At 44.6% G+C, this 26,450-nt stretch overlaps 1 protein-coding gene across 4 annotated transcripts; it reads right to left on the bottom strand.

Moving 5' to 3' along the window:
* Positions 1 to 1,369: 1,369 nt before the first annotated feature.
* On the bottom strand, positions 1,370 to 26,369 carry CHCHD5 (coiled-coil-helix-coiled-coil-helix domain containing 5). 4 transcript variants are annotated; one of them, XM_061155327.1, is made up of 4 exons: positions 26,077 to 26,369; positions 24,362 to 24,502; positions 24,114 to 24,279; positions 1,370 to 1,467 (listed from the first exon to the last, which is right to left on the bottom strand). In XM_061155327.1, coding segments are annotated over exons 1-4 (360 nt in total). In that variant the 5' UTR covers positions 26,079 to 26,369; the 3' UTR covers positions 1,370 to 1,416. The 4 variants fall into 4 exon arrangements, with proteins under 4 accessions (XP_061011310.1, XP_061011313.1, XP_061011312.1 ...); XM_061155330.1 differs by lacking the exon at positions 1,370 to 1,467 and adding an exon at positions 20,424 to 20,602 and having other exon boundaries at positions 24,114 to 24,209; XM_061155329.1 differs by lacking the exon at positions 1,370 to 1,467 and adding an exon at positions 20,424 to 20,602.
* Positions 26,370 to 26,450: the final 81 nt, after the last annotated feature.

Consider the following 26,450-nt stretch of genomic DNA (forward strand, 5'->3'; position numbering starts at 1 on the left):
TCTCCAACCCACATACACACATTGACACCTGTTCCAGATCCTTAGAGGTCCATGCTGCAAACCTCCTCTTGGCCCTTCCTGACTCCACAGGGTATCTTTACCTATCAAGGACACCTGGGCATCACAGGTCCTGCTACATTCAGTGGCCAAGGAGCAGGCAATTTGCCTTGTGCTCTGGATCTACGAGAAATCTCCTCTTGCTCTGGACATTATTTGAACTAGAAAGTAAATGAATCAGTGCTGTTTTGTCTCAAGTGTTACATGTTAGTTGCTCAGTCGTGCCCGACTCTTTGCGACCCCATGGACTGCAGCCCACCAGGCTCCTCTGTCCATGAGATTTTCCAGGCAAGGATACTGGAGTGGGTTGCCATTTCCTTCTCCAGGGGATCTTCCCAACCCAGGGATCAAACCTGGGTCTCCTCTACTGCAGGCAGATTCTTTACCAACTGAGCTACAAGGGAAGCCCAGTTCCCCAAAATACTATTTCTTTCTTTCTTAATACTATCTGCATCTTCCATAGTGATGGAGGTACTTAAGGTAAAGCATTTGTCCCAAACCAGTGGGTTCATAAAAATTTCACCAATATGGCAAAAAATATGAATTTTGGGGAAAGTTTTTGTTGTTGTTGTTGTTGTTCCCTGCTAGCTGGCATCTGGGCATCCAGAGTACTTACCATATTTTGTTCAACAAAATTCAATTAGTATCATGTTCTGTAGAATATCAAGATGATCAAGATCCCTGTGGATTATGTTGTAACAGAAAGCAGGAGAGTTAACACAGCACTGGGGCGGGACAGTCAATGTATTCTGCTGGCCTTGCCACCTATAATAAGTCTCTGTATTCCCTCTTCTGTGGTGGACAGTTTCTCCAGAAAACAGCCACAGGTCTGTTTAAGAAAAAACTAAAGAAACACTATACATTTTTGCAGTGGCCTTCCCAACTCGTTCCTCACAGGGAACTGGAATGCATGTCTGTCAGTGTAAAAACTGACTCATCCAGAAAGTGGGTGAGGACTTGTAATTTTCCACTGAAGTGAAGGGCACCAGGCTTTTGCATCCCAGCTGTCCAAGTTTTCTGGTTATACAATCAAACAATATTCAGAAAAAAAAAAAAAAACAACAATATTCAGATGCCATCATATCTCTTCCCCAAAGACATTATGGATCATTAGCCATTGCCCCAGGTCTCTGTATATCAAGACACCCTGGTTGCCACTCCAAGACTGCTGCCCATTCCAGTAATTACGTCCACCCTGCCTCTGATGGTTAAGTGCTCCCACCTGCCTCTGCTATTTCAGAATCTCATTATTTCCAGTAACACCAGGGAGTCCAGTTCACTGTTGCCGTGTCTTACCATCATTCCAGCCTATGGAGGACCTCACCACTGAATTTTTCACTGCCACGAGTGCACTTTGTATCACATAAGGAGTAAAGGGCCATGATGTTTGCAATTTTTTCTCAAATTTTTCTGGAAAAAAAAAAATGTTAAGAATATACAGAGAGAGAGAACAAACAATAAGGCAAGGGAGGCAAAATCTTAGCAATAAGAAAATCTGAGTCTGTGTTGTTGCTTAGTCACTCAGTTGTGTCTCACTCTTGAGACCCCATGGATTGTAGCCCACCAGGCTTCTCTTTCCATGGGATTTCCCAGGCAAGAATACTAGACTGGGTGGCCATTTCCTTCTGCAGTGGATCTTCCTAATCTAGGGATCGAACCTGAGTCTCCTGCCTAGCAGGCAGATTCTTTACCACTGAGCCACCTAGGAAGCCCATTGAGTAAGGGTATACAGGTGGTTTTTATACCACTCTTTAATCACCTTTCGCATTTTTTCCATGATAATTGAGATACTCATGCTTTCTTTTTCTTATGTCAGATCTGATCCTTAAATATTCAGCAGGAAATTTTTGTAATAGAGTGGCACACAATACTTTCCAGGAAATTTCCGGCTATATTTCCTTTCTAATTTTTAATGCATGTCCTTTAACCTTTTACTTTCTTTTTCTTTGATGGGGCTTCTGAAGAAACATCTTGGGATTAATCCTTCTAAGCCTTTTTTGCTTTGTTTTTATTTTCTGTTTCATTAACATCAGAGTTTAATTTTACTAATCCCCTCTTTTGTGTGTGTGTGTGTGCGTGTGTGTGTGTGTGTGTGTACCTCAAGATCTCAGACTTGGACCAAACAAAATATTTTTTCCTTTATACTCTCATCATTATTTTGAATGGCCTGCTTTATTTATTTATTTTTTGAAATATAATACAGGGACTTCCCTGGCTCTCCAGTGGTAAGAACTCTGCACTTTCAAAGCAGGGGGTGTGAGTTTGATCCCTGGTAGGGGAACTAAGGTCCCCATGTTGTGAGACATGGCCAAAAAATAAAATATAATAGAACAAACAGATGCACAGTCTATGTCCAACTTAAGAACTGGAAAGAATAAGCCATATCTCTATGATTTTGAGCAATTAGATTGTTATCAATTGGATTATATTTTAAATCACTAAATTGCATCTCAAAATTTTTTTGTTTTTAAATCCATCTTTTGGGACTGTATATGAAAACAAGAGGATGACAACATGGCCTGAATGACTGTTACCAAGAAGTTCTTCTCCAAAACTTTATTTTCTTTCTCCAAAGCTTGTTACACTTTCAGTTCAGTTGCTCGGTCGTGTCCGACTTTTTGCGACCCCATGAACTGCAGCACGCCAGGCCTCCCTGCTCATCATCAACTCCCGGAGTCCATCCAAACCCATGTCCATTCAGTCAGTGATTCCAAGCAACCATCTCATCCTCTGTTGTCCCCTTCTCCTCCTGCCCTCAATCTTTCCCAGCATCAGGGTCTTTTCCAATGAGTCAGCTCTTCCCATCAGGTGGCCAAAGTATTGGAGTTTCAGCTTCAACATCAGTCCTTCCAATGAACACCCAGGACTGATCTCCTCTAGGATGGACTGGTTGGATCTCCCTGCAGTCCAAGGGATTCTCAAGAGTCTTCTCCAACACCACAGTTCAAAAGCATTAATACTTGGGTGCTCAGCTTTCTTTATAGTCCAACTCTCACATTCATACATGACTACTGGAAAAACCATAGCTTTAACCAAATGAACCTTTGTTGGTAAAGTAGTGTCTCTGCTTTTTAATATACTGTCTAGGTTGGTCATAACTTTCCTTCCAAGGAGTAAGTGTCTTTTAATTTCATGGCTGCAGTCACCATCTGCAGTGATTTTGGAGCCCCCCAAAATAAAATCAGCCACTGTTTCCACTGTTTCCCCATCTATTTGCCATGAAGTGATGGGACCAGATGCCATGATCTTAGTTTTCTGTATGTTGAGCTTTAAGCCAACTTTTTCACTCTCCTCTTCCACTTTCATCAAGAGGCTCTTTAGTTCTTCTTCACTTTCTGCCATAAGGGTGGTGTCATCTGCATATCTGAGGTTCGTGATATTTCTCCCAGCAATCTTTGATGCCAGCTTGTGTTTCATCCAGCCCAGCATTTCTCATGATGTACTCTGCATATAAGTTAAATAAGCAGGGTGACAATATACAGCCTTGACATACTCCTTTTCCTATTTGGAACCAGTCTGTTGTTCCATGTCCAGTTCTAACTGTTGCTTCCTGACTTGCATACAGGTTTCTCAAGAGGCAGGTCAGGTGGTCTGGTATTCCCATCTCTTTCAGAATTTTCCAGTTTGTTGTGATTCACACCGTCAGAGATTTTGGCATAGTCAATAAAGCAGAAATAGATGTTTTTCTAGAACTCTCTTGCTTTTTCCATGATCCAGCGGATGTTGGCAATTTGATCTCTGGTTCCTCTGCCTTTTCTAAAACCAGCTTGAACATCTGGAAGTTCATGGTTCACATATTGCTGAAGCCTGGCTTGGAAAATTTTGAGAATTACTTTACTAGTGTATGAGATGAGTGCAATTGTGTGGTAGTTTGAGCATTCTTTGGCATTTCCTTCCTTTGGGATTGGAATGAAAACTGACCATTTCCAGTCCTGTGGCCACTGCTGAGTTTTCCAAATTTGCTGACATATTGAATGCAACACTTTCACAGCATCATCATTTAGGATTTGAAATAGCTCAAATGGAATTCCATCACCTCCATTAGCTTTGTTTGTAGTGATGCTTCCTAAGGCCCACTTGACTTCACATTCCAGGATGTCTGGCCCTAGGTGAGTGATCACACCATCATGATTATCTGGGTCATGAAGATCTTTTTTGTATAGTTCTTCTGTGTATTCTTGCCACCTGTTCTTAATATCTTCTGCTTCAGTTAGGTCCATACCATTTCAGCCCTTTACTGAGCCCATCGTTGCAGGAAATGTTCCCTTGGTATCTCTAATTTTCTTGAAGAGATCTCTAGTCTTTCCCATTCTGTTGTTTTCCTCTATTTCTTTGCACTGATCACTGAGGAAGGCTTTCTTATCTCTCCTTGCTATTCTTTGGAACTCTGCATTCAAATGGGTATATCTTTCCTTTTCTCCTTTGCTTTTGGCTTCTCTTGTTTTCACAGCTGTTTGTAAGGGCTCCTCAGACAGCCATTTTGCTTTTTTGCATTTCTTTTTCTTGGGGATGGTCTTGCTCCCTGTCTTCTGTACAATGTCATGAACCTCTGTCCATAGTTCATCAGGCACTCTATCAGATCTAGTCCCTTAAATCTATTTCTCACTTCCACTGTATAACCATAAGGGATTTGATTTAGATCATACCTGAATGGTCTAGTGGTTTTTCCCCACTTTCTTCAATTTCAGCCTGAGTTTGGCAATAGCAAGTTCATGATCTGAGCCACAGTCCACTCCTGATCTTGTTTTTGCTGACTGTATGGAGCTTCTCCATCTTTGGCTGCAAAGAATATAATCAACCTGATTTCTGTGTTGGCCACCTGATGATGTCCATGTGTAAGGTCTTTTTACACTTTACATGTTTATTAATTTTCCTCCAATTTTTTTATTTTAGAAAACTTCAAATCTACAAAATGTTGCAAAAATAACACAATATACCCTTTGCTTTGATTCATTGTTAGCCTTATTATACGTTTTCTCTATAGATACCTAGATATATGTGTGTGTGTGTGTGTGAGTCACTCAGTCATGTCCGACTCTTTGCAATTCCTTGGGCTGTAGCCCGCCAGGCTTCTCTGTCCATGGAATTCTTCAGGCAAGAATACTGGAGTGGGGTTCCATTTCCTTCTCCAGGGGCTCTTCACAACCCAGGTATCAAACCCTGGTCTCCTGCATTGCAGGCAGGTTCTTTACTGTCCAAGCTACCAGGGAAGCCCCTTGATTACATATAGTATGCAGATATACATTACATATGTATAAATAGATGTGAATGATAAATACAGGCATATATGTATACACCTATATTCATAGGTATATAGACATATACACTGACACTTTTTTTCTGAATTATTTGAGAATAAGTTACATTTCTTATTGGAATTCACCCCAAGACACTTCAATGTGTTTCTCCTAAATAATTCTTATATATTATATATCATAATTCTCATATATTAAGCAACTATTTTTTTGCCAAGCAATGTGTCATGTGGAATCCTAGTTCCCTGATAAGAGATGCAACCTAGGCCCTTGGCAGTGAGAGCTTGGAGTCCTAACCACTGGACTACAGGGAAATTCCCTATAATTCTCATATATTAACTCAGTATCATCATCAAATCCAAGACATTTAACATTTATTATTTAATATACAGGAGTCTCAGTGGTAAAGAATCTGCTTGCCAATGCAGGAGACAAAGGAGCCCTGGGTTCTGTCCCTGGGTCAGGAAGATCCCCTGGAAGAGGAAATGGCAACCCACTCCAATATTCTTGCCTGGGAAATCCCACGGACAGAGAAGTCTGGTGGGCTACAGTCCAAGGAGTCACAAAGAGTTGGACAAGACTGAGCAACTGAGCACGCACACATGCAGTCTATGTTAAAATATTCCAAGTCACACCAATATTGTAATGGCTTGGAGATGATCCAGCAATGTGTCTTTTGCACCAGTCCCTGAACTTTTTCTGTCTTTCATGACACTGGCATTTTTGAAGAGTCTGAAATGGTTGTTTTGCAGATGCTCCATGTGGATCTGTCCGAGGTTCCCTCTTTCAAGCAGGGTCATGAGTGAGAGGCTTATGGTACTGCTGTGGAAACATACAGTTGTGGAACCTGGACTCTGAGGAGTGTGGGGACAGAGCAGACTCTCTAAGGGACTCTGGGCTTAGCTCAGGTATGAATAATGAAATGAAATTAACTAAACATACTGGCCATCGGGAGAAAGATTGCTCCATATCCAGGTACAATGATATGGCCTCTAGAAAGAGCAAGGGGACCGAAGGAAATGACAGGCTGGGGAAGATGATGCCTTTAGTTCTGGATGGTGGGTGTTCCCTTTGAAAAATCTGAAGAGAAGTCCATATAGTCCGAGACTTCCCTAGTGGCAGAGTGGATGAGAATTCACCTACCAATGCAGGGGACACGGGTTTGACCCCTGGTCCGGGAAGATTCCACATGGTGTGGAGCAACTAAGTCCATGCGCCACAACTACTGAGCCTGTGCTCTAAGGCCCAGGAGCCGCAACTATTGAGCTTGCACACCTAGAACCTGTGCTTCACAACAAGGGAAGCCACTGCAATGAGATGCCCAAGTACTGCAACAAAGAGTAGCCCCAGCTTGCCGAAACTAAACAAAGCCCATGTGCAACATCAAAGGCTCAGTAGCAGTGAAAAATAAATTAATTAAAAAAAAAAATTCAGGTAGTTGGGGGATGCCTGTGGCAGAGATCTGGGCTCAAGGAAACCACCTGTGACCTAATGAATGGTTTGAAATTTTCCATAACAAATTACATCCTTGCAGAGAGTACGGGATAAAAGAGGCCTGGTTTAAGCCTCGAAGAATATCACCAGGGGTGGGAGCAGGTGAAGGGATGGCCAGAGAGGCAGGAGGAGGCCTGAGGAAGAAGTAAAGAAAGACATGGGTATACGAATTTCAGGGAATGAGGAGCAAGGTTAAAGGTTAACTCTGACACTTGTTAAAATGGTAAAAAAAAAAAAAAAAATAAAAGACTTTCCCAGGGACTATTGCAACAGGAGTATTGCAATAGGGGAGCGATATCTGACTCAACTCTGAATACACCAGGACAAGGGGGATTTATAGCCAAAAGGCAGTTTGAAGGGCTCAGTGGATAGAAAATGACCGAGAGGAGACTTCAAAGGATTCCTGGTAAACTGACAGCAGAATCCTTGCTGTTAAGGCAGGTGAAGGACATATATATCAAAGGTGGGGGATGAGGAAGTTGATCACTTGTCAAAAGTGAGGGCTCAGTGCAGTGCTCAGTTACATCTGACTCTTTGCGACCCTACAGATTGTAGCCCGCCAGGCTCCTTGGTCCATGGGATTTAACAGGCGAGAATACTGGAGTATACCATTCTCTTCTCCAGGGGATCTTCCCAACCCCGGGATCGAATCTGAGTCTCTTGAGTCTCCTGCATTGGTAGGCAGATTCTTTACCACTAGCACCACCTGAGGGAATTCTCCCTAAATTAATTCAGAGGATTTTTTGCTAAGACTAGGCAATGCAGGATGGCAGCCAAGGTTAAGACTTAGTCAAGAGAAGGCCTGGGAGAAACTGACTCAACTTTTGTTTTGTTTAACTTGGTAATCATTCCATTATGAGTATCTAAATGTGTGTGTGTGCGCTCAGTTGTGTCTGACTCCTTGAGACCTCATGGACTGTAGCCCGCCAGGCTCCTCTGTCCATGGGATTTTCCAGGCAAGAATACTGGAGTAGGTTGCCATTTCCTTCTCCAGGGGATCTTCCCGACCCAGGGATCAAACCTGGGTCTCCCACTTTGCAGGCTCAGACAGTAAAGAATCTGAGCACACACACACATTTAGATACTCATAATGGAATGATTACCAAGTTAAATTTTTAGGTGGAAAAAGATGTAGAAGTTAACATCCTAAGTGAGGTAAATTGACAGAGAAAGACAAAATATCACATATCACTTACATGTAGACCTTAAAAAGTGATACAAATAAACTTATTTACAAAACAGAAACAGACTCAACAGACATAGAAAACAGATTTATGGTTACCAAAGGGAAAAGTCGGGGAGAGGGAGGGATAAATTACAGGTCTGGTATTAACATACACACACTACTATATATAAAATACATAAACAACAAGGACCTACTGTGTAGTACTGGGAACTATATTCAATAACTTGTGATAACCTGAGACAGAAAAGAATCTGAAATATTCTCATACAGTTGAATCATTTTGCTGTATTCCTGAAAATAATACAACATTGTAAATCAAGTATACTTCAATAAAAATTGTTTATTTTGAAAAAAATGTATAATATTAATAAGTTAGCATTTGCATTAAAAAAAAGATCAAAATACACATACAAGGACTTCCCTGGTGGTCCAGTGACTAAGACTCCAAGCTTTCAATGCAGGGGGACCAGGTTTGATTCCTAGTCACGGAACTAGATCCCAAATACTGCAACTAAGACCCAACAGAGCCAAACAAATATTTTTTAAAAATACACATACATACATATGGGAATGTGCATTTACTGGTGTATATATAAGATGATTCTTGAAAGATACACAAGAAACTGGTAGCATAGGTTTCCTCTAAGGAAATGAACTTGATGAAGCAAGGGTGAAAGGGAGATTTTTCAATAGACAGCTTTCTCTACCTTTCAAGTTTTTGTATTATGTGTATTTAAAATTAATGTGTAAACAAATATTCTTATTGAGATCACACTATAATTATAGTACAATTTGCATTTTATTGGACATCTGTTCAGATGACCATATAAGGAGATCTGTCTCCTTTTTTATTTATTAATTTATTTTTGGTCATGCTACATGGCATGTGGGATGTGAGTTCCCTGACCATGGATGGAACCTGTGCTCCCTGCAATGGAACTGCAGAGTCTTAACCACTGGACCACTGGGGAAGTCCCCCCTGTCTTTGTTTTTAAATTATATGCATCCCATTTTTTGTCCAATGTTTTCAAGTTTTTATAATTGTGAATTAGATTTCAGGATGTGTTCTTGTACATTCACATGTGCACACTCATGATTTTTTTTTTCCCCCTGTTTGGCTGTACTGCATCACATGTGGGATCTTAGTTCTCTGACCAGGGACTGAACTCACATCTCCTGCATTGGAAGCACAGAGTCTTAACCACTGGACCACCGGGTAAGTCTGTGTATACTCAAGATTCTGTAGCATAAATGCTTACAAATGGAACAAGATACTTCCACACTGTCTTCCAAAAAGACTGTTCCAGGCCACACACCTCTCCCTTCCACACCAGTGTGTTCCTAGTACTGTACCTATTCTATAGCCCTGTGCATAGTCCACAAATTGTGCAGGGTACCTTTGTGGCAAAGATAATACTGCTCACTTGCTTTGCCTCCAGGACACACAAGCAGGCCACATTTCCCTGCATCCCTTGCCATGAGGTGAGGCTGAGTCCTGGTTAGTGGCAGTAAAGATATACACCAGGACTTGCACAACTGGCTTCTAAAAATCCTCCCCGTGATCAAGTTTCTCTCTCTTTCTTCCTTCATCTGCTTGACCTGTGCAGAAGTTCAAATGAGGAGCTCTCCAAGCCCTAGAGCATTAGGTTGAGCAGAGAAATAAACTTTAACCAGGGGACTTCCCTGGTGGTCCAGCGGTTAAGCCTCCACTCTTCCAATCAGGAGTCCCAGGTGGGATCCCTGGTCAGGGAACTAGATCCCATATGCCACAACTAAAAGTTCACATATCACAACAAAGAATGCTGCAACTAAGACCCAGTGCAGCCAAACAAAAAAATGATCATTTAAAAAGGGATTATGATACGTTAATGTTTAAGAACTTTACCATCTCTCGTTGTTGTCCCCTCCCCTCTCTCTTCCCTGGGAATTGATCCCATGCCCTGGACCTGGTACCAAGTCTTTGCTCAAATGTCAACTTCTCAGAGGGTATTCCCCACCACCTGACCTAGCATAGCCTCCTGCCCCCTGCCCTACATATCTGAGCAACTTTGAGGGACATGGCTGTCTTCCGAGGTAAGTTGATAATTGTACTTCCAATGACCCTTCTTCCCTAGATGATGGTGCAACCTTGAAAAACTGGCTGGAGCCATTTGAGGCAGAGGTGAGGGAGAACAGTGGTCAAACACTGGGCCCTGAGACCTCAGGTCACCACTCCACCACCTCTTGGGCCCTGTACCTCACCAGGACAACGCTGGCCACATTTCTCAGGCTAAAGTCCTTAGAGAAGTCTCTGAAGCCCTGCACCATCTGGGCATACTATTCCTGAACAAACGAGGTGATCAAAGTGTGGTGATCACCTCCTTCATTCATTCTAAAATATTTATTGAGGGACTTCCCTGATGGTCCAGTGGTTAGGGCTCCAAGCTTCCATAGAAGAGGTCACCAGTTCCATATCGGTCAGGGCATGCGGGACTCCACAGGCCTTGCCAGTGTGGCCAAAAATAAAATTAAATTAAATCAAAAAATAAAATATTTGGGCTTTTCTGGTGGTTCAGTGCTTAAAAATCCACCTGCAATGCAGGGGACACAGGTTTGATTCCTAGTCTGAGAAGATCCCACATGCCGCAGGGCAACTAAGTCCATGCACTGCAACTGCTGAGCCTATGTGCTGCACTTACTGAAGCCTGAGTGCCTACAGCCTGTGCTCCACAACAAGAGAAGTCACTGCAATGAGCAGCCAGAGCACTGCAACTAGAGAGTAGCCCCTGCTCTCAGCAACTAGAGAAAGCCTCTTGCAGCAACAAAGATCCAGCACGGCTAATAACAAAAAAATCTTCAAAAAAAAAAAAAAACCAAAAAAAGTTTACTGAGCACCTACCAGACATTATTCTTAAGCCTTTCGATACACCAGTGAACAGATGAGACAAAGATTCCTTCCTGTTCAAGTGGGAGAGACAGAGAATAAGCAATAACACTAATAAGTAAAGTAGGTGAAGAGGTAACACGGCTTCTCCATTGGCTTAGCAGTAAAGAATTTGTCTGCTACACAGGAGACTCAAGAGATGTGAGTTCAATCCCTGGGTTGGGAAGATCGCTTGGAGGAGGAAATGGCAAACCACTCCAGTATTCTTGCCTGGGAAATCCCATGGACAGACTGAAGCAACTGAGCACCCGCACACTCATGCACAAACACACGAAGAGGTGATAAAGGGAAAAGAGCTGGTTATCTGAAGCATGAGGCAAGAAGTAGGTGTCCATGCCAAGTAGGGTGGTAAGAAGGTGACGTTTGAGAAGAGACTTAGAGGTGACAGTCCTGTGTTTCTCTGTGAGAAGAAGGTTCCCAGCAAAACAACGAAGTAAAGGCCCTGAGGCAGGGCCACGCCTGGAGTGGTCCAAGAGGAGGAAAGAGACCTTGTGGCTGGAAACTTGGCAGGAAATGAGGCCAGAAGGAGTGAGTGAGAAGGGTGCCCAGATGGCCCAGGGCTTTGGAGGCTGCTCTGCGGATTTTGGCTTTTGCTCTGACATGATGTACATTTGCAGTTTTAGGTGGAGAGGTGACAGATATTCTAACTTACATGTTTAAACAATCCCCTTTGGGGACTTCTCTGGCAGTCCAGTGGTTAAGACTCCCAATGCAGGGGCCACAGGTTGGGTCCCTGGTTGGGGGAATAAGACCCTGCATGCCACACAACACAGCCAAAAAATGTAAAAAATAAAAGGATCCCTCTGGTCATTGTATTAAGTACACACTCAGGGTGGGAGGAAGCAGAAACTGGGGTAGAAGGGACACAGAAATCCAGCTTTGAGGGATGGTGGCTCTGCTGGATTTGGGAACAGGAGATGCTGAGAGGTAATGGGATTGTGGATATAATTTGAGGGAGTCAACAGGATTTCCAAACACACTGGATACTGGGTGTGACAGAAAAGCAGGGTCAAGGAGGCTCCCAAGGCCTTTGACCTGAGCAGCGGAAAGAATGGATCTGCCTGAATTAGAAAAGCAGAAGTGGAGCAGTTTTAGGAGCAGAATCAAAGGCTCAGCTCTGCACACTGTAATCCTGAGATGTTTCAGGACGTAAAATGAAAACGTGGGTAGGCAATGGATATGCAAGTCTGGAGTTTGGGAGAGAAGCCTGAATGGAGATTAAATGTCACAAATTGACCACCTGCTATTGTTTGGTTTGGCTATATTCCTTGGGGGATCTTAGTTAGATGATCAGGGATTGAACTCATGCCCCTTAAAGTGGAAGCACGAAGACCTAACCACTGGACCACGACCGAATTCCCTGCCACTGTTGTTGTTGCTATTTCTCCCCCAATCTATAATTTGCAACTCAGAGTAATGAATCCTCCTTTGCTGCCTCACTCTGACTAATGCAGCTTAAACGTGTAACTTCAGTACACTGCACTTGTATGTGAACAGTCTGTCTTTGCAGATTAACTGTTGTGCTTTGCACTGGGACAGTGATGGTTTAATTTTTAACATTGTGAATATAGTGACTTTGTTTCCTAGGAGTCAGGACAATGAAAATGAGAATGATTATAATACCAATGCCATGGACTTCCCTGGTGGTCCAGTGTTTAAGACTCCTCTCTTCCATTGCAGCGGAGAAGGCAATGGCATCCCACTCCAGTACTCTTGCCTGGAAAATCCCATGGGCAGAGGAGCCTGGTAGGCTACAGTCCATGGGGTCGCTGAGTCGGACATGGCTGAGCAATTTCACTTTCACTTTTCACTTTCATGAATTGGAGAAAGAAATGACAACCCCCTCTAGTGTTCTTGCCTGGAGAATCCCAGGGACGGCGGAGCCTGGTAGGCTGCCGTTTATGGGTCACACAGAGTTGGACACGACTGACGCGACTTAGCAGCAGCAGCTTCCATTGCAGGGGGCTCAATCCCTGATCCAGGAACTAAGATCCCACGTGCTGCACAGCATGGACCAAAAAAACACAATGCAGCACGATCCAGACAGCACATAAAATACAGACTAAATGTTTATGTGGGCTTCTGAGGTGGCTCAGTGGTAAAGAATCCACCTACCAATGCAGGAGACACAGGTTTGATCCCTGGTTTGGGAAAATTCTCTCGAGAAGGAAATGGCAACCCATTTCAGTATTCTTGCCTGGGAAATCCCATGGACAGAGGAGCCTGGGGGGCTACAGTCCATAGGGTCACAAAGAGTCAGACGTGACTAAGCACGATGCACAAATGGAAGGACACATATAACTGAATAGGAAAGTAAGTAATCAAAATAGATCAGACCGTACACTGTACAGAAAAGAATTTGGGATTGCACATGGTGGAAAAGAGTATCTGAAAGCACATGTGGAAACTGAAACTCACAAGTTCAGGATGAGATAGGCAAGTCTTTCTAAATCTAGCAAAAGTGCGTTTGTTTTTCTCCCCAAAAGACACCAAAACTCAGCTGAAAACAGCAGCCACTGAATTGACACAAACAAGCACAATTAGTGCATTGTTCCCTTGGCTGTTCTATGAAACTGAGCAGAATTACATTTCCTCATTCAGATACTGCAACTAAAATATCTTGTGGGCGAACAAAAGGGGAAATGCTAGAGCATAACAGATGTGTTGGATGCTTACAGTGCAAACTGACTCCAGCAGCTCTCCCCAATGATCCCACATTGCATATAGACTCGGCCAAGGCATGGCAGCCACAGCAAATGTTCCCCTAGTGATTAGATTTTTTGATTTGAAAACTGGAGTTTCAAATCATCTCTTTAATTTCTACCAAGGTTGCCTTGAAATTGCAGAAGACAAAAGATTGCTAATCTCTTATTCAAATACAAACTGGTGGTGGTGGTTTGGTTGCTAAGTCGTGTCCAGCTCTTGTGACCCCACAGACTATAGTTCACTAGGCTCCTCTGCCCATGGGATTCTCCAGGCAAGAATACTGGAGTGGGTTGCCATTTCCTTCTTCAGGGGATCTTCCCGATGCAGGGATCGAACCCGGTTTCCTGCATTGCAGGTGGATTCTTTACCAATTGAGCTACCAAGACTTCATTTATCTGCATATTTGGCAGAAAGTGCAATTATAAATTTTGGCAAATCCCATTCAGTGTATACACTCCTTACCAAAGAAAATGAAAAGATGTTAACTTGCTAAGTGTCCTGGACATATTTTGCTAAAAAGAGATGTGATTTACTTCCCTGTGATATAGAGGCTTTCATAATGCACATTTTTGTCATTTTGCCACTTCCTCAAAATGTTAAGAATTAAATGAGATTTTTTCCCCTTACTTTTCTATTACATAAAATTCACTTTGCCTCAAAACTCTACTCTCAGCAGGCCCACATCACACTGATTCCTCAGTGTCAATGTGATGACATCAAGCTAAACATTCTCTCAACAAAAGCTTTGAAAATGGAATCTTGAGGATTCTGTTTTACCAATAAGTGAAAGAACACAAGACACCCTAAAGACTGCAGGCAGTTTACAGAATTATTACTGGAAAAGGAAACAGAAAAAGCAAAAGTATTAAATATTGTATCATCAGACAGGAAGAAATATGTCATTGTTATTTTTATTCTGTATAGGTTATACATCTACTTAAAAAAAAACATTTAGTTTTGGCTGTGCTGGGTCTTTGCTGCTGCACATGGGGGCTACTCTTCGTTGCTGTGCCATGGCTTCTCTTATTTTGGGGCACAGGGGCTTCAGTAGCTGTGGTACAAGGGCGTAGCTGCCCTGTGGCATGTGGGATTTTCCTGAACCAGGGATCAAACTCATGTCCCCTGCCTTCGCATGAAGATTCTTATCCACTGTGCCAGGAGGCAGGTCCTATATCTACTTCATTCAATTAGTACTATTTTATTTGCCGTCTTCTTTTTTAAAGTCTCGCATTTCTATATGCTGAGAACATACAAGCTTCCCTGGACCAGGTTTCCTGTGGCTTGCGCTCTGCCAGGTACATACTCTTTGGAGTTGCTCTTTTTCTTCACTTTTTCCATCTGCATTTCCCCCTTTTCCTTGCCAGCACCTCACACTGCTGCATCGCAGTTACCACTTTATCCTCAATGTCATCTCCTGGGAAGTCAGAGATTTTGCCTTGGGGCTATCCACCCATGCTTGGCAGCCAGCACAGCCCAGAGGTGATGTCCAGGCCTTGGCCCTTGGGAGACTCAGGAGCATGGGTTCCCCTTATTGCACAAACTTGTCTATGTTCTTGACACTTTTTTACTGCTTAACGCTTTTTAGAGTGACACCCTTTCCTTCTGACTGGTTGAACGACACACCTTGCGTCCCATAATTTCTGGCCCATCAGAGAAGGCAGAAAGGATATTATTTGGATCTGACCTTATTTATATGTCACCACCTCACTGGTAAATATTCATTGTGTTAAAAATAAATACTATCGTGGGCTTCCCTGGTGGCTCAGTGACAAAGAATCTGCCTGTCAATACAGGATACACGGCTCAGATCACTGATCCTGGAAGATCCCACGTTGTTGAGCAATTAAGCCCGTGAACCACAACTATTGAGCCTATGCTCTAGAGCCTGAGAGCCTCATCTATTGAATCCACGTGCTGCAACTACTGAAGTCCGAATGCTCCAGGGCCCATACTCCCATGGAGAAGCCTGTTCACCACAACTAGAGAGTATCCCTCCACTCACTGCAGCTAGAGAATGCCCACACAGCAACGAAGACCGAGCACAGCCAAAAATAAATAAAGTTAAAAAATATATATTGTGACACTCATCGGCTCCCAGAATCTGCAAATTTTGTCTTATCAGGGGCTTCAGAATAGGGTCAAAAACTTTCAGAACCTTATTTCCAAGCAAGTTAGTGTCCAAAAATGTAGTCCATCAAAAATTAGTAATTCCACCAAAGCAGTGGTTCTTGGTTGCATATTGAAATCAATTTTGAAATTGGTATTTAGGGACTTTCCCAGCAGTCCAGTGGTTAAGACCCCAGGCTTTCAATGCTTGGGGTTTGGGTTTGATCCCCGGTTGGGGAACTAAGATCCCACATGACTTGAAGCCAAAAAAAAGAAAAAGAATCAATGTCTGGGTCTTTCCCCAGGATATTCTGATTAAACTGGTCTAGGGTGTGGCAACAGAACTTTTTTGAAAAGCAGCACATTTTATGGTAAAAGCTAGCTTGCTTTCTTTCAAGATTGTCCATTTCTTTAGAGATCTGGCTTCTATTTGCACACATTCTGCCTGAAAGTTTTTGATGGTATAAATGAGGTATTTATCCTTTGAAGATAAATGCTGACTGAACTATTTATTATCATTCACATAGTGAATAATTATCAACTAAGTCAGTATGTTCAGTGACAAGCACAAAATGCTCAGTTCAACCATCAAAGGTGAAAATAATGACCCTTAAAGATGCTGCTTCCTGGTTCATATACTCCTGCCTCATCACCTGCACACTTCTTTGACTGGAATTCTGCCTCCTCAGAATTCTGTTGTCAGCTCACTCAACCACTTCAGCATCCACACAAATTCCCTCAACATTGCTGCCTGCCCCTCCCCACACTCTTTCCAGTGCTTACCCGCTTCATGCCCACCACTTCTCATTGGCCTCCTGGGTTGACTATAGCTGTTCCTTGTGAACTGAGTCAAGCGTTTTGAAGGCATTCTTACTATCTCAATACTCCCACCGACAGTGGCTGTAGTGTGATGTGGTGATGGCATCAATAGTGACAGGCAGCAAAGGTGGTCGGGATAATGGTGGCTGCTGATGAGGCAGCCATGACAGACAGGAGCAGTAGCAGCTGTGGCCACAGAAGTGAATGGTCACAAGGTGGAGCCCACTGAAGAGAACTCAGTGGGTGAAGCAGCCAAGACAGCAGCTCTTTGTTGGAGAACTTTCTACAGAGCTCACTCCAACCAAGTGTGTGGAAAGCAGCAAGTGGCAGGAAATTAAAAACCCAACTCTTTGGGACTTTGCTGGTGGCCCAGTGGTTAAGACTACACACTTCACTGCAGGGGCCATGGGTTCCATCCCTGGTTGGGGAACTAAGATCCTGCAGGTCAAACTAAGATAAAAATAAAAACAAAGCCCATCCCCTTAAGCAGCCCTCAGTCAAATAAACGGTGGGGGTCAGTGTACAGACACCCTCACCACTCGAGTGGGAAACCTATTTCCACCGCTTCCCAGATTCCCAAGAGGATGAAGCTGTTGTGCATGGTGGTAACTTGCTTGCTAATGCACCTCTGATGAGCTGCTTTCCTGTCTGTTTCATTTCCCATACTCCTTCCAGTGCTTTCTGGGATCATCTCCCAAATCCTTGTTCCAAAGTTTGTTTCTGGGGGAATCCAAGCTAAGATAATGCATCATGAACGAGGATTATGATTCCAGCACATATGGCACATAACAAAAACAGACCATATGCCAAGCCATCAAGTCTCAACATCTTCCCAAAAGACTGAAATCATATAAAATGTGTTCCCAGCTCAACTGCAATTAGACAAGGTAACTAGAAAAATCTCTATATGTTTAGAAATTTTAAAACATAATTTTAAACATCTAAGTGATCTGAGATCAGTGAAATAGCTATGCTTTGAGGAAATTTAAGTGTGCATATTAGAAAAAGGAAAAGGCTGAAAATCAGTGAGCTAAACATTTAAAGACTTCCCTGGTGGCTCAGACGGTAAAGCATCTGCCTACAATGCGGGAGACCTGGGTTCAATCCCTGGGTCAGGAAGATCTCCTGGAGAAGGAAATAGCAACCCGCTCCAGTATTCTTGCCTGGAAAATCCCATGGTCGGAGGAGCCTGGTGGGTTACAAGTCCAAGGGGTCGCAAAGAGTCGGACACGACTGAGCAACTTCACTTCACTTCAAACATTTAAAAAGTAGAAAACAAAATTAAATCCAAGAAAAGGATTTAATAATAAAGAAGAGATTTAAATTAAGAACAAATATAGAAAGAGGGCACCAACAAAGCCAAGAATAGATTCTGTGAAAAGATTAGTAATAGATAAATTCCTGTCAGGACTGACCAAGGTAGAAAGGAAGGTGGCACAAATAACCAACATCAGAAATGAGAAAGGGGACGTCCCTGGTAGTCCAGGGGTTAAGACTCTGCCTTCCAGTGCAGGGGATGTGGGTTCAACCCGCACTTAGTGAGTTCCAGCTAAGATCCCACATTCCTCCTGGCTAAACAGAAGCAATACGGTAACAAATAAAGACTTTAAAAATGGTCCACATCAAAAAAACAAAAAAAAGTCTTGCCCAGACAGAGTCCAGGTGGGAACTAAGATCCCACAAGCCTGGCAGTGCAGTCAAAAAAAAAAAAAAAAAAAACCGGAAATGAAAAAGGGGCCTTTTGTTACAGATTTGATTAGACCTTAAAAATATAATGAGGATATTAAAAACAAATTAATAGCAATTAAAAAATTCAGATCATGTGAAAAATTCCTAGAAAATATATTTTACCCAAACAGACACAGGAATAGAAACTGTGAAGTTTTTGTGGGTAAATATAGGCAAAAATTCTTTGCAGGCAAATGCCATCAAGAGACAGTCTTCCCTCTTCCTGCACCTTTAACCTGGGTTGGCCTCATGACTTACTTTGACCAACAGAATGTGGTAAAGGTGGGAACTTTCTTTTTTTTTGCTCTCTTGGACCCCTGAGTAAAAGTAAAGTGTTAGTTGCTTAGTTGTTTCCGATTCTTTCCAACCCAGTGGACTGTAGCCCACCAGACTCCTCCATCCATGGGACTTTCCAGGAAAGAATACTGGAGTGGGGTGCCAACTCCTTCTCCAGGAACCCTGAGACCCAACTATAAGGAAGCCTGTTATAAGAGAGGCCCCTTAAAGATATTCTAAAACAGTCTCCACTTCCACATTGTTTGTTCTTACCAGTTCTTTTAGTCACTTGGAGAGAACCCCACAGCAGCTTACTCAAATAGAGGGCTAGGCTGAAAACATACACAGAAATCTGAGGGCTCAACCCACAGCCCAGGGAAACTGAAGCTGAGAACAGAAAGCCACCGAGACCCACACCACCCTTTCAGGAACCATAGGAAGGGAGACCAATCCACTGTCCACTACCTGGGTTTTCTTGTCTGGGTCTCAGGTCGTCAACCTTGGCTGCACAGGACTTCCACTCTGGCTCCTAATCCAACTAACAATGCGCTTTGTTTCAGGAATCAAATCCCCTGGAGAGACTCCCCGCTCATTTCTCCAAGCCAAAATGCAAGCTTTAGGATCTGGTCAGCACTGTGACGAGTCCCCTCAAAAGAGGAATAACTTATCTGAATAGTGAAGCTGGATGCAGGCTCTGGACTCGCTCTCTCCTGCACACCTGCCCATCTACCCTCTGCCCCTTAGGACTTGCCTCTGCAGGAAGACGGATCAACCAACTATGCCTGTGGAGCCTGTGATCCTGAAAACAAACACAGAGAAGCTGCAGTAGCCACAGCTGGCACCTACCCATCCCCTGAGCACACTCTCCTGTGTGCTGAAGGCTGCTCACTTCATTCCCTGCTGCCCTCTGCTCAGGGTTCTTCTGCTGGTGGGAGGGCACCTGACCACATACCAGGCAGTCAATGCCTGTGAAAACATCCCTCAATGTCAGATGGGAAGCTGGTGTACATACATCCCAATTTCCTTGCCCCTGGGAAGGGGAAACTGAGGGATGTTCTTTGCTATCTCCAAGAAGTCCCAGGTGGGACAGAGCCTCAGGAATAATTGGCTTGATGATGCACTTTTTATCGGCTGCCTTCCTGTCTACTACCCCTTGTTGTTTCTGGAATCACGCACCCCAGACACTACCTGCATTCACATTCTGTTAGACCCTTTGTTGTTGTTGCTTTAATCACTCAGTCATGTCTTGACTCTCTTAAGACCCCATGGACTGTAGCCTACCAGGTTCCTCTGTCCATGGGATTTTCCAGGCAAGAATACTGGAGTGGGTTGCCATTTCCTTCTCCAAAGAATCTTCCTGACCCAGGGATTGAACCAGTATCTCCTACATTGGCAGGAGGATTCTTTACCACTGAGCCGAGGAAGCCAGGGTTAGATCCTGGAAGGATGGAAACCATGACAGAAAAGAAGTCCTGGGTGGCAAACCCTAAGCCAAATCCTTCAATGCAGATGTTTTCAATACAAAAGCAAGTATTTTTACCTACACTGCCTCATGTCTGTGTCTATCACCCAGCTGGTTCTGAACTCAGGCGGCAAGGAGGTATGTTATTTATTGCCCCCAAAGCCTCAAGGAAACACTCAGTGAAGACTTGGTAAATGCTAGAGTTAAAGGGAGAGAGAGCTCTTCTCCGTATCTGTGCAGCAGGAACCAGGAAACGGATGTTGGCAGAGCTGAGGACAGAAGAGGGGTTGTCTTAACCCTGGTGAACAGTTGGTGTGGCTTGGCCGGTGCCCCAGGACCCCTTTGGTACACTAGGTTAAGGTGGGGAAACGGGACCCCCTCAGGTGCTGAAGGCAGGACTCAAGCCTGGTATACAGTCTTTATACAGTCTTTATTGTGAATCTTGATGTCCAGGGAAGCCAGGCCCACATCCAGGGCCCTCAGGACTCCACCTGGCCATTCTTCAGGGGCGGGGACATCCTGTGGCCAACCACTCATGTCCAGTTTTCCTATAATCCGAAGGGTCCTCAGGAGGCAGGAAGTGGGTGTGCCTGAGGAAAAAGAGACATCAGCATCTACCAGCACCTCTTGTGTGCCTGGCTGGCCCTGGGACCATGCTGGGGAGACTGTAGACACAGCAAAGGCTGCCCTGGCAGAGCTCAGACTGGAGGGAAAGGGCGTCAGGTGATGACCTCAGCTGTCTGTCACGTGAACACCTCGGGAGCAGGGAAACTGTCACTGGGGGCAGAAACGCAGCGTTCTGTTGGGTTTACAGAGGACCTGCTGTGTACATACAGGATTGTGACAGGTTCCAGGGACCCAGCAGTGGAGGCAGACACACATCTCTGACTCCAGGGAGGGACAGATAACAAGTGAACAAAAATTTGTCAGCTGATAAATCCCATGAAGAAAACTATGGACTTCCCCAGTGGTTCAGTGGTTAACAGTCTGCACTTCCAGCTTCCACTGCAGGGGGTACGGGTTTGATCCCGAGTCAGGGAACTAAGATTCCACATGCCTCTCAGAAAAAAAAAAACAAAACAGAAAACGGAAAGAAGAGACAAAATAACTACATCAAGGTGAAGAGCAGAGGTATGTGGTGTGTGTGTATGGGGGTACAAGTAGCACTTTATGCTGTCAGCTAAGCTAACACGAGATGTCTTTATACCATGTTGTACTAAATGAGCCTGTGCGTTTGCTATTTTGGAGACCAGAGGATACAGGAGGCCTGAATCTCAATGCCCCCAATCAAAGAGGAAAAGCTACAACTGGGATGTTAAAACAGGGAAAGAGAGGACACTGAGGAGGAGCTGGGTGTGGGGTTAATTACTTTGAGTGCACTGGAGAACCACCTGGCTTTAAAGGAGCAGATGTGACCCAATTTCTGTTTTTAAAAGCTCCTCTGGATATCGCTTATGTGTGGAATCTGAAAAATGGTACAAATGAACTTATTCACAGAACAGAAATAGACTCACAGATGTAGAAAACAAACTTATGGTTACCAAGAGGAAAAGGGAAGGGGGGATAAATTGCAATAAAACACATTGTGTGTGTGTATATATATACAGACACACACACACACGAAAAAAATCAGTGATAGTCGCTCAGTCGGTCCAACTCTTTGCAACCCCATAGATTGGCTCCTCTGTCCATGGAATTCTCCAGCCAAGGCTATTGGAGCGGGTGGCCATCCCCTCCTCCAGGGGATCTTTTAGACCAGGGATTGAACCTCTATCTGTGTCTCCTGCATTGCAGGCAGATTATTTACTGTCTGAGCCACCAGGGAAGCCCATATACATATATATATATATGAATGAAACAGATAACCTACTGCATAGCACAAAGAACTCTGCTCAATACTCTGTGATGACCTATATGAAAAAAGAATCTAAAAAAGCGTGGATATATGTTTATGTTTAACAGATTCACTTTGCTGTATAGCAGAAACTAACACAACACTGTAAGTCAATTATTTATCAATAATAATTAAAAAAACAAATAAATAAAAAGCTCGTTTGGCTTCAAGGGGAGAGTAGACTTGAGGAGCAGGGCAGGGGTGATCACAGGAAGATGAGGGAGAGGCTTGGTTGCTCACTCAGGGAGGGAGGGAGGGAGGAACTGGCCCTGAGATGGGAAGATGAGGTCTTTTGGTCAGATGCCCAATAACTTGAAAGAAACGTCACCAACATATGATTAATAAACTAGTATAAATATTATGCAGTCCTTACTGAATATTTTTTGGAAAGAATTAAGTCTGTCTCACAGATGACTCAATTAGGATTTAAACTCATCTCTGCCTTATGAAAAAAGCCCACTGACTATAGGACTTGGTAGAAGGGCCGCTCCCCAGTCTTTAGCAAAGAACTCCTCTGAAACTGGCAATAGGAGGGAAGCAGTTACAAGGGGTAAAATATAAGCCATAGTGGAAGGAGCTCAGGGATCCTGGGAGGATAGAGATAGGCCACAAGGGGAGGTTTCCTGAGGGAGGGAACATCTAAGCTGGAAATGGAATGAGTCAGATGGAGTAGGAAAGGGCAGTCCAGGCAGAAACAGTGAGACAGAAGCCTGGAAACAGGTGAGTTTAATGGACATTTGAATAACTGCAGGTTCACTGGGGTGGGAACACAGGGCTTGAGGGGAATGTGGGGAGAGGGATGGTCAAAGGCTACATTCTGCAGGGCCCCAGAGGCTGTGCCAGAGTCGGGGAGGAGGGGTAGACTAGACCTGATCAACATAAGAGACATGAAAAGGTTTCTTTTTTTCATTTTATTATTGAAGTATAATTGCTTTACAATGCTGTGTTAGTTTCTGCTATACAACAAAGTGAATCAGCTATATATACACCTATACGTCCTCCTTCTTGAGCCTCCTTCCCACTCCCCCATGAAAAGGTTTCTTAGTAAAGTGGTACATTCAGATTTCCTCTGGAATCACCCTGGGACCATCACAGAGCATGGACTGAAAGAGCTAAGACAGAGCATGGAAGCCTAAGAGAAGGCTTCTCTTCTGGGTTCAAGAAGAGAAGATGGTGCCCCAAGAACTGAGAGAGGGGGACAAATGAAGGGGGATTGAGAGGGAACTGGTGAAAGATCTGACTTTTACCTTCAGAGCTCGCAGTCCAGTGGAGGAGACAGTAAACATCTAAACCACCATTTCTCAACTTGTCTTTTTCTAAGATTACTGCTCCCCCCTCACCCAAGGAGTCTTTTTAGAACATTCAAAAAAAAAAAGCACCCATCCATGACATTTTAATACCATAGATACATTGTACATCTGCTTATGTACTGTATACATTAAAACCAGTTATGATTTTTTTGCCCCATCCCTGCAGAGCTGAGAAGCAGTGAGGAGGAGAGAGAGGGGGCATGGGTAAGGGAGGAGGCAGATGGGGTCAGCCTGGAAAAGAACACAGAGAACCAGCAGAAAGCTGGGATTCTGTTCTCAATGTGGATGGGAAGCTGCTGAAGAACTTTAGACAAAGATGCAATGTGATTAGTTTTCAGTTCCTAAATGTTCGCTCTGGCCACTGCATGGAGACAAGGTAAGAGGGGGGCTTCCCTGTGGTTCAGTGGCTGAGAAACCCCCTTGCAATGCGAGGGACACCAGTTCGATCCCTGATCCAGGAAGATCCCACATGCTGTGGAGCAACAAAGCCTGTGGGCCACAACTACTGAGCTTGTGCTCTAGAGCCCGGGAGCCACAACTACTGAGCCCATGCGCTACAACTACTGAAGCCCGAACATCTAGAGCCTGTGCTCTTCAACAAAGCAACAAGAGAAGCAACCACCACCGCCAAAACCTTAAAAAAAAAAAAGAAAATCTTTAGAAAGGTAAGAGGGGATTCAGGGAGACCAGGGAGAAGGCTGGGGCAGGTCTCCTGGTGGTGGAGGTGGCTGGACTAAAGCAGGGGCTATGGAAGGGGTAAGAGAGGACTGTGTTCTGATGTCCTGGGGTCAGGATGCATGGTGAAGCTCTGTGTGGGGCTGAGGGTGACTCCCTGGTCTTTACTCTGAGCAACCAGAAGGATGACAGGGTGGGATGAACTGCTGAGCCCCAGCTTACCTCCAAGGTGGAGGGTCTGTGTGTCGGCTGCACCTGCTCCGCACACTGCAGGAATCGGCGCACGTGCTCCGCACAGTTGCCCACAGCGGCTTCATTCTGTCGAAGACAGTCCTCAAAGGCTTTGAAAGGCTCCAAACAGGCCTGGCGGATCTGACGTATGATTGGGCTGCGGGATGCAGGGCATTTCAAGCCAGGGAGACTTCCAAGCCGCTGCCCACCCCCATTGTCCCGTACTAGCCCACACTCACTGGGCGGACGTGCACTGGGCAATGCTCATCTTAAGGTGGTGACAGTCTCGCTGCCATGACTCCGGCTTGGCTGCCACACACTGGCCATACTGCTCCAGCTCCCGGCTGCAGTAGCGAGCAGTGATCTCCAGGGCTGCCTGCCTGTGGGACATAATACACTAGGAAAATTCCAGGCAGAAGGCAAGAAAGGGAGTACTCAGGGGCAGGCACTTGGCCCATTTTGTTCACGGCTGTACCCACTGGAAAAAACACTGGGGGCTGTACCCTCAGTGTTCAGTACATAGTGAGTGTTCAAAAATCATTTGGTGAATAAATCAAAGTGTATGTGTGTACCATCCCATTTTAGATACTGTAGAAGACAAGCTATTAATGTCTCTTGTACCAGTGCATCCAATGAAAACATTAAGACACAATAGAATAACTGAAAAAACTGCCTATAGTTTTACTGTTCAAGTATGCATATTTGTACACTGCTTTTAGCTATTACCATTAGGAAAGAAAAAGCAAGATCATTTCTAAACCTAAACTAAAATTTAAAATTCTGTTCTTAAAGACTTTCTGAAAAGAAATGACACTACATGTTCTCACTGTCACATCAAAAAGATGTTTCTGCTTGTTTGTGACCTTTCCTAAGTTAATAAACAATAAATAAGAAACACTTTTTTAAAAAGGGAGGTAGTTCTGATCAGAGTCAGGAGTGGGACTGGGGTCGGGTAAATCTGAAAGTTTGAAGATTCCTGGAAAAGGGCCAAGGAGTAGAGAATTAAGCATGAGCCTTGGGGATTGTGGAGCAGGCTGTAAGCTTCTGGGGAGATAGTGAAGGCCCTGGAAAAAAAAGTTGGATTATCTAAGGCAGGTTTTAAGGGTCCTGGAAGAAGGGTCTTGGAGTCCCAGCAACCCCCAGTTTAGGCCTGGGAATCATGCAGAGAAGTCTTAGGGCCTTAGGACTAACACCCAGAGTTCTCTGAGAGAACCTGGGAGCACTAAATGAGTCTGAGGGCCCTAAAAGTGAGGTTTAGAGGTCCAAGGGGTGACTTCTTGGGTCCTGGGGAAGGGTCTCTTGACCAGAGGGTCTTAGAGATGAGGCCTGAAGACAGGGGTACTGAAAGTGAGACTAGAAGCCCTGGGGCGGATTTTGCGGTCCTGGGGGAGGCCTCAGGGTCCTCGGGGCATGACCTGGAGGCCATGGCTGAGGCCGAGGCTCTGGGGTAAATCTGGAGGGTTCTACAATTGAGCTTTTCCCAGTTTCAGGAACACGGTCTGGAAATCCAGAGTGAGATCAGAGGTGTCTAAGAACAAGTCTGTGGGCCTTATAGGTTAAGTCTGAAGTACTGGACAGATCTGAAAGGTTCAACAGGTACGGTCAGATAATCCAGGGCGAGGAATATGGAGCTCTAAGGACAGGTTTATTAAAAGTCCTAGAGCTCCTGAGACACTCCGGAGTGTTACAAGGTAAGTGACCAAACCTGGGGTTTCAGAGGCAAAGTTTGGGGTGTTAAGAGACTGGACCCGAAAGAGGAGTGGAATTGAAACGCTCAGAGGGCTCTATGAACACGCAGAGAACTAGGGCCTGTGAAGGACTGAGCTGAACCCTGAGGCTCGAATCTTCAGGGAACAGGGAAGTCAGTCCTTCCCGGTGTTCTGGCCTAACTCCAGAGCACTGGGAAGAGGAGGAGTACAGGGGTAGGTACGGAGTAGGCGCTCCAGCTACTCACATCCTGAGGCCGATGCTGGAGGAGGATCAGTGAGGGAGAATAGTCCCGCCTTTTCCGATATCAAGTTGTCATGGCGGCGCCCAGCCCAGCCTCCTTGACTTCTAGTTTCGGTCGGTCGCAAAGCAGACAGGAAGGTCCCTGCCCATCAGGCCCAAACAGTCATGGCGGCGCCCTGCGTAGCGACTTCCGCCTCCGGCAGGCTGGGGTACTTGACGCCCTTCTGTTTCCGGCTTGCCCTGGCTGCGTGAGGAATTCCCCGGAAGTACTTGGAGGTATCGCGGTACCTCCGCCATACTGGGAGTGCCGCGCCGGTTTGCGGGACGCCGGGAGTTCGCCGCCGCCGATCGCTCTCTAAGCCTCCCGATTGGAGCTGG

Source organism: Dama dama, chromosome 11, assembly GCF_033118175.1.
Source record: "Dama dama isolate Ldn47 chromosome 11, ASM3311817v1, whole genome shotgun sequence".
Lineage (NCBI taxonomy): Eukaryota > Metazoa > Chordata > Mammalia > Artiodactyla > Cervidae > Dama > Dama dama.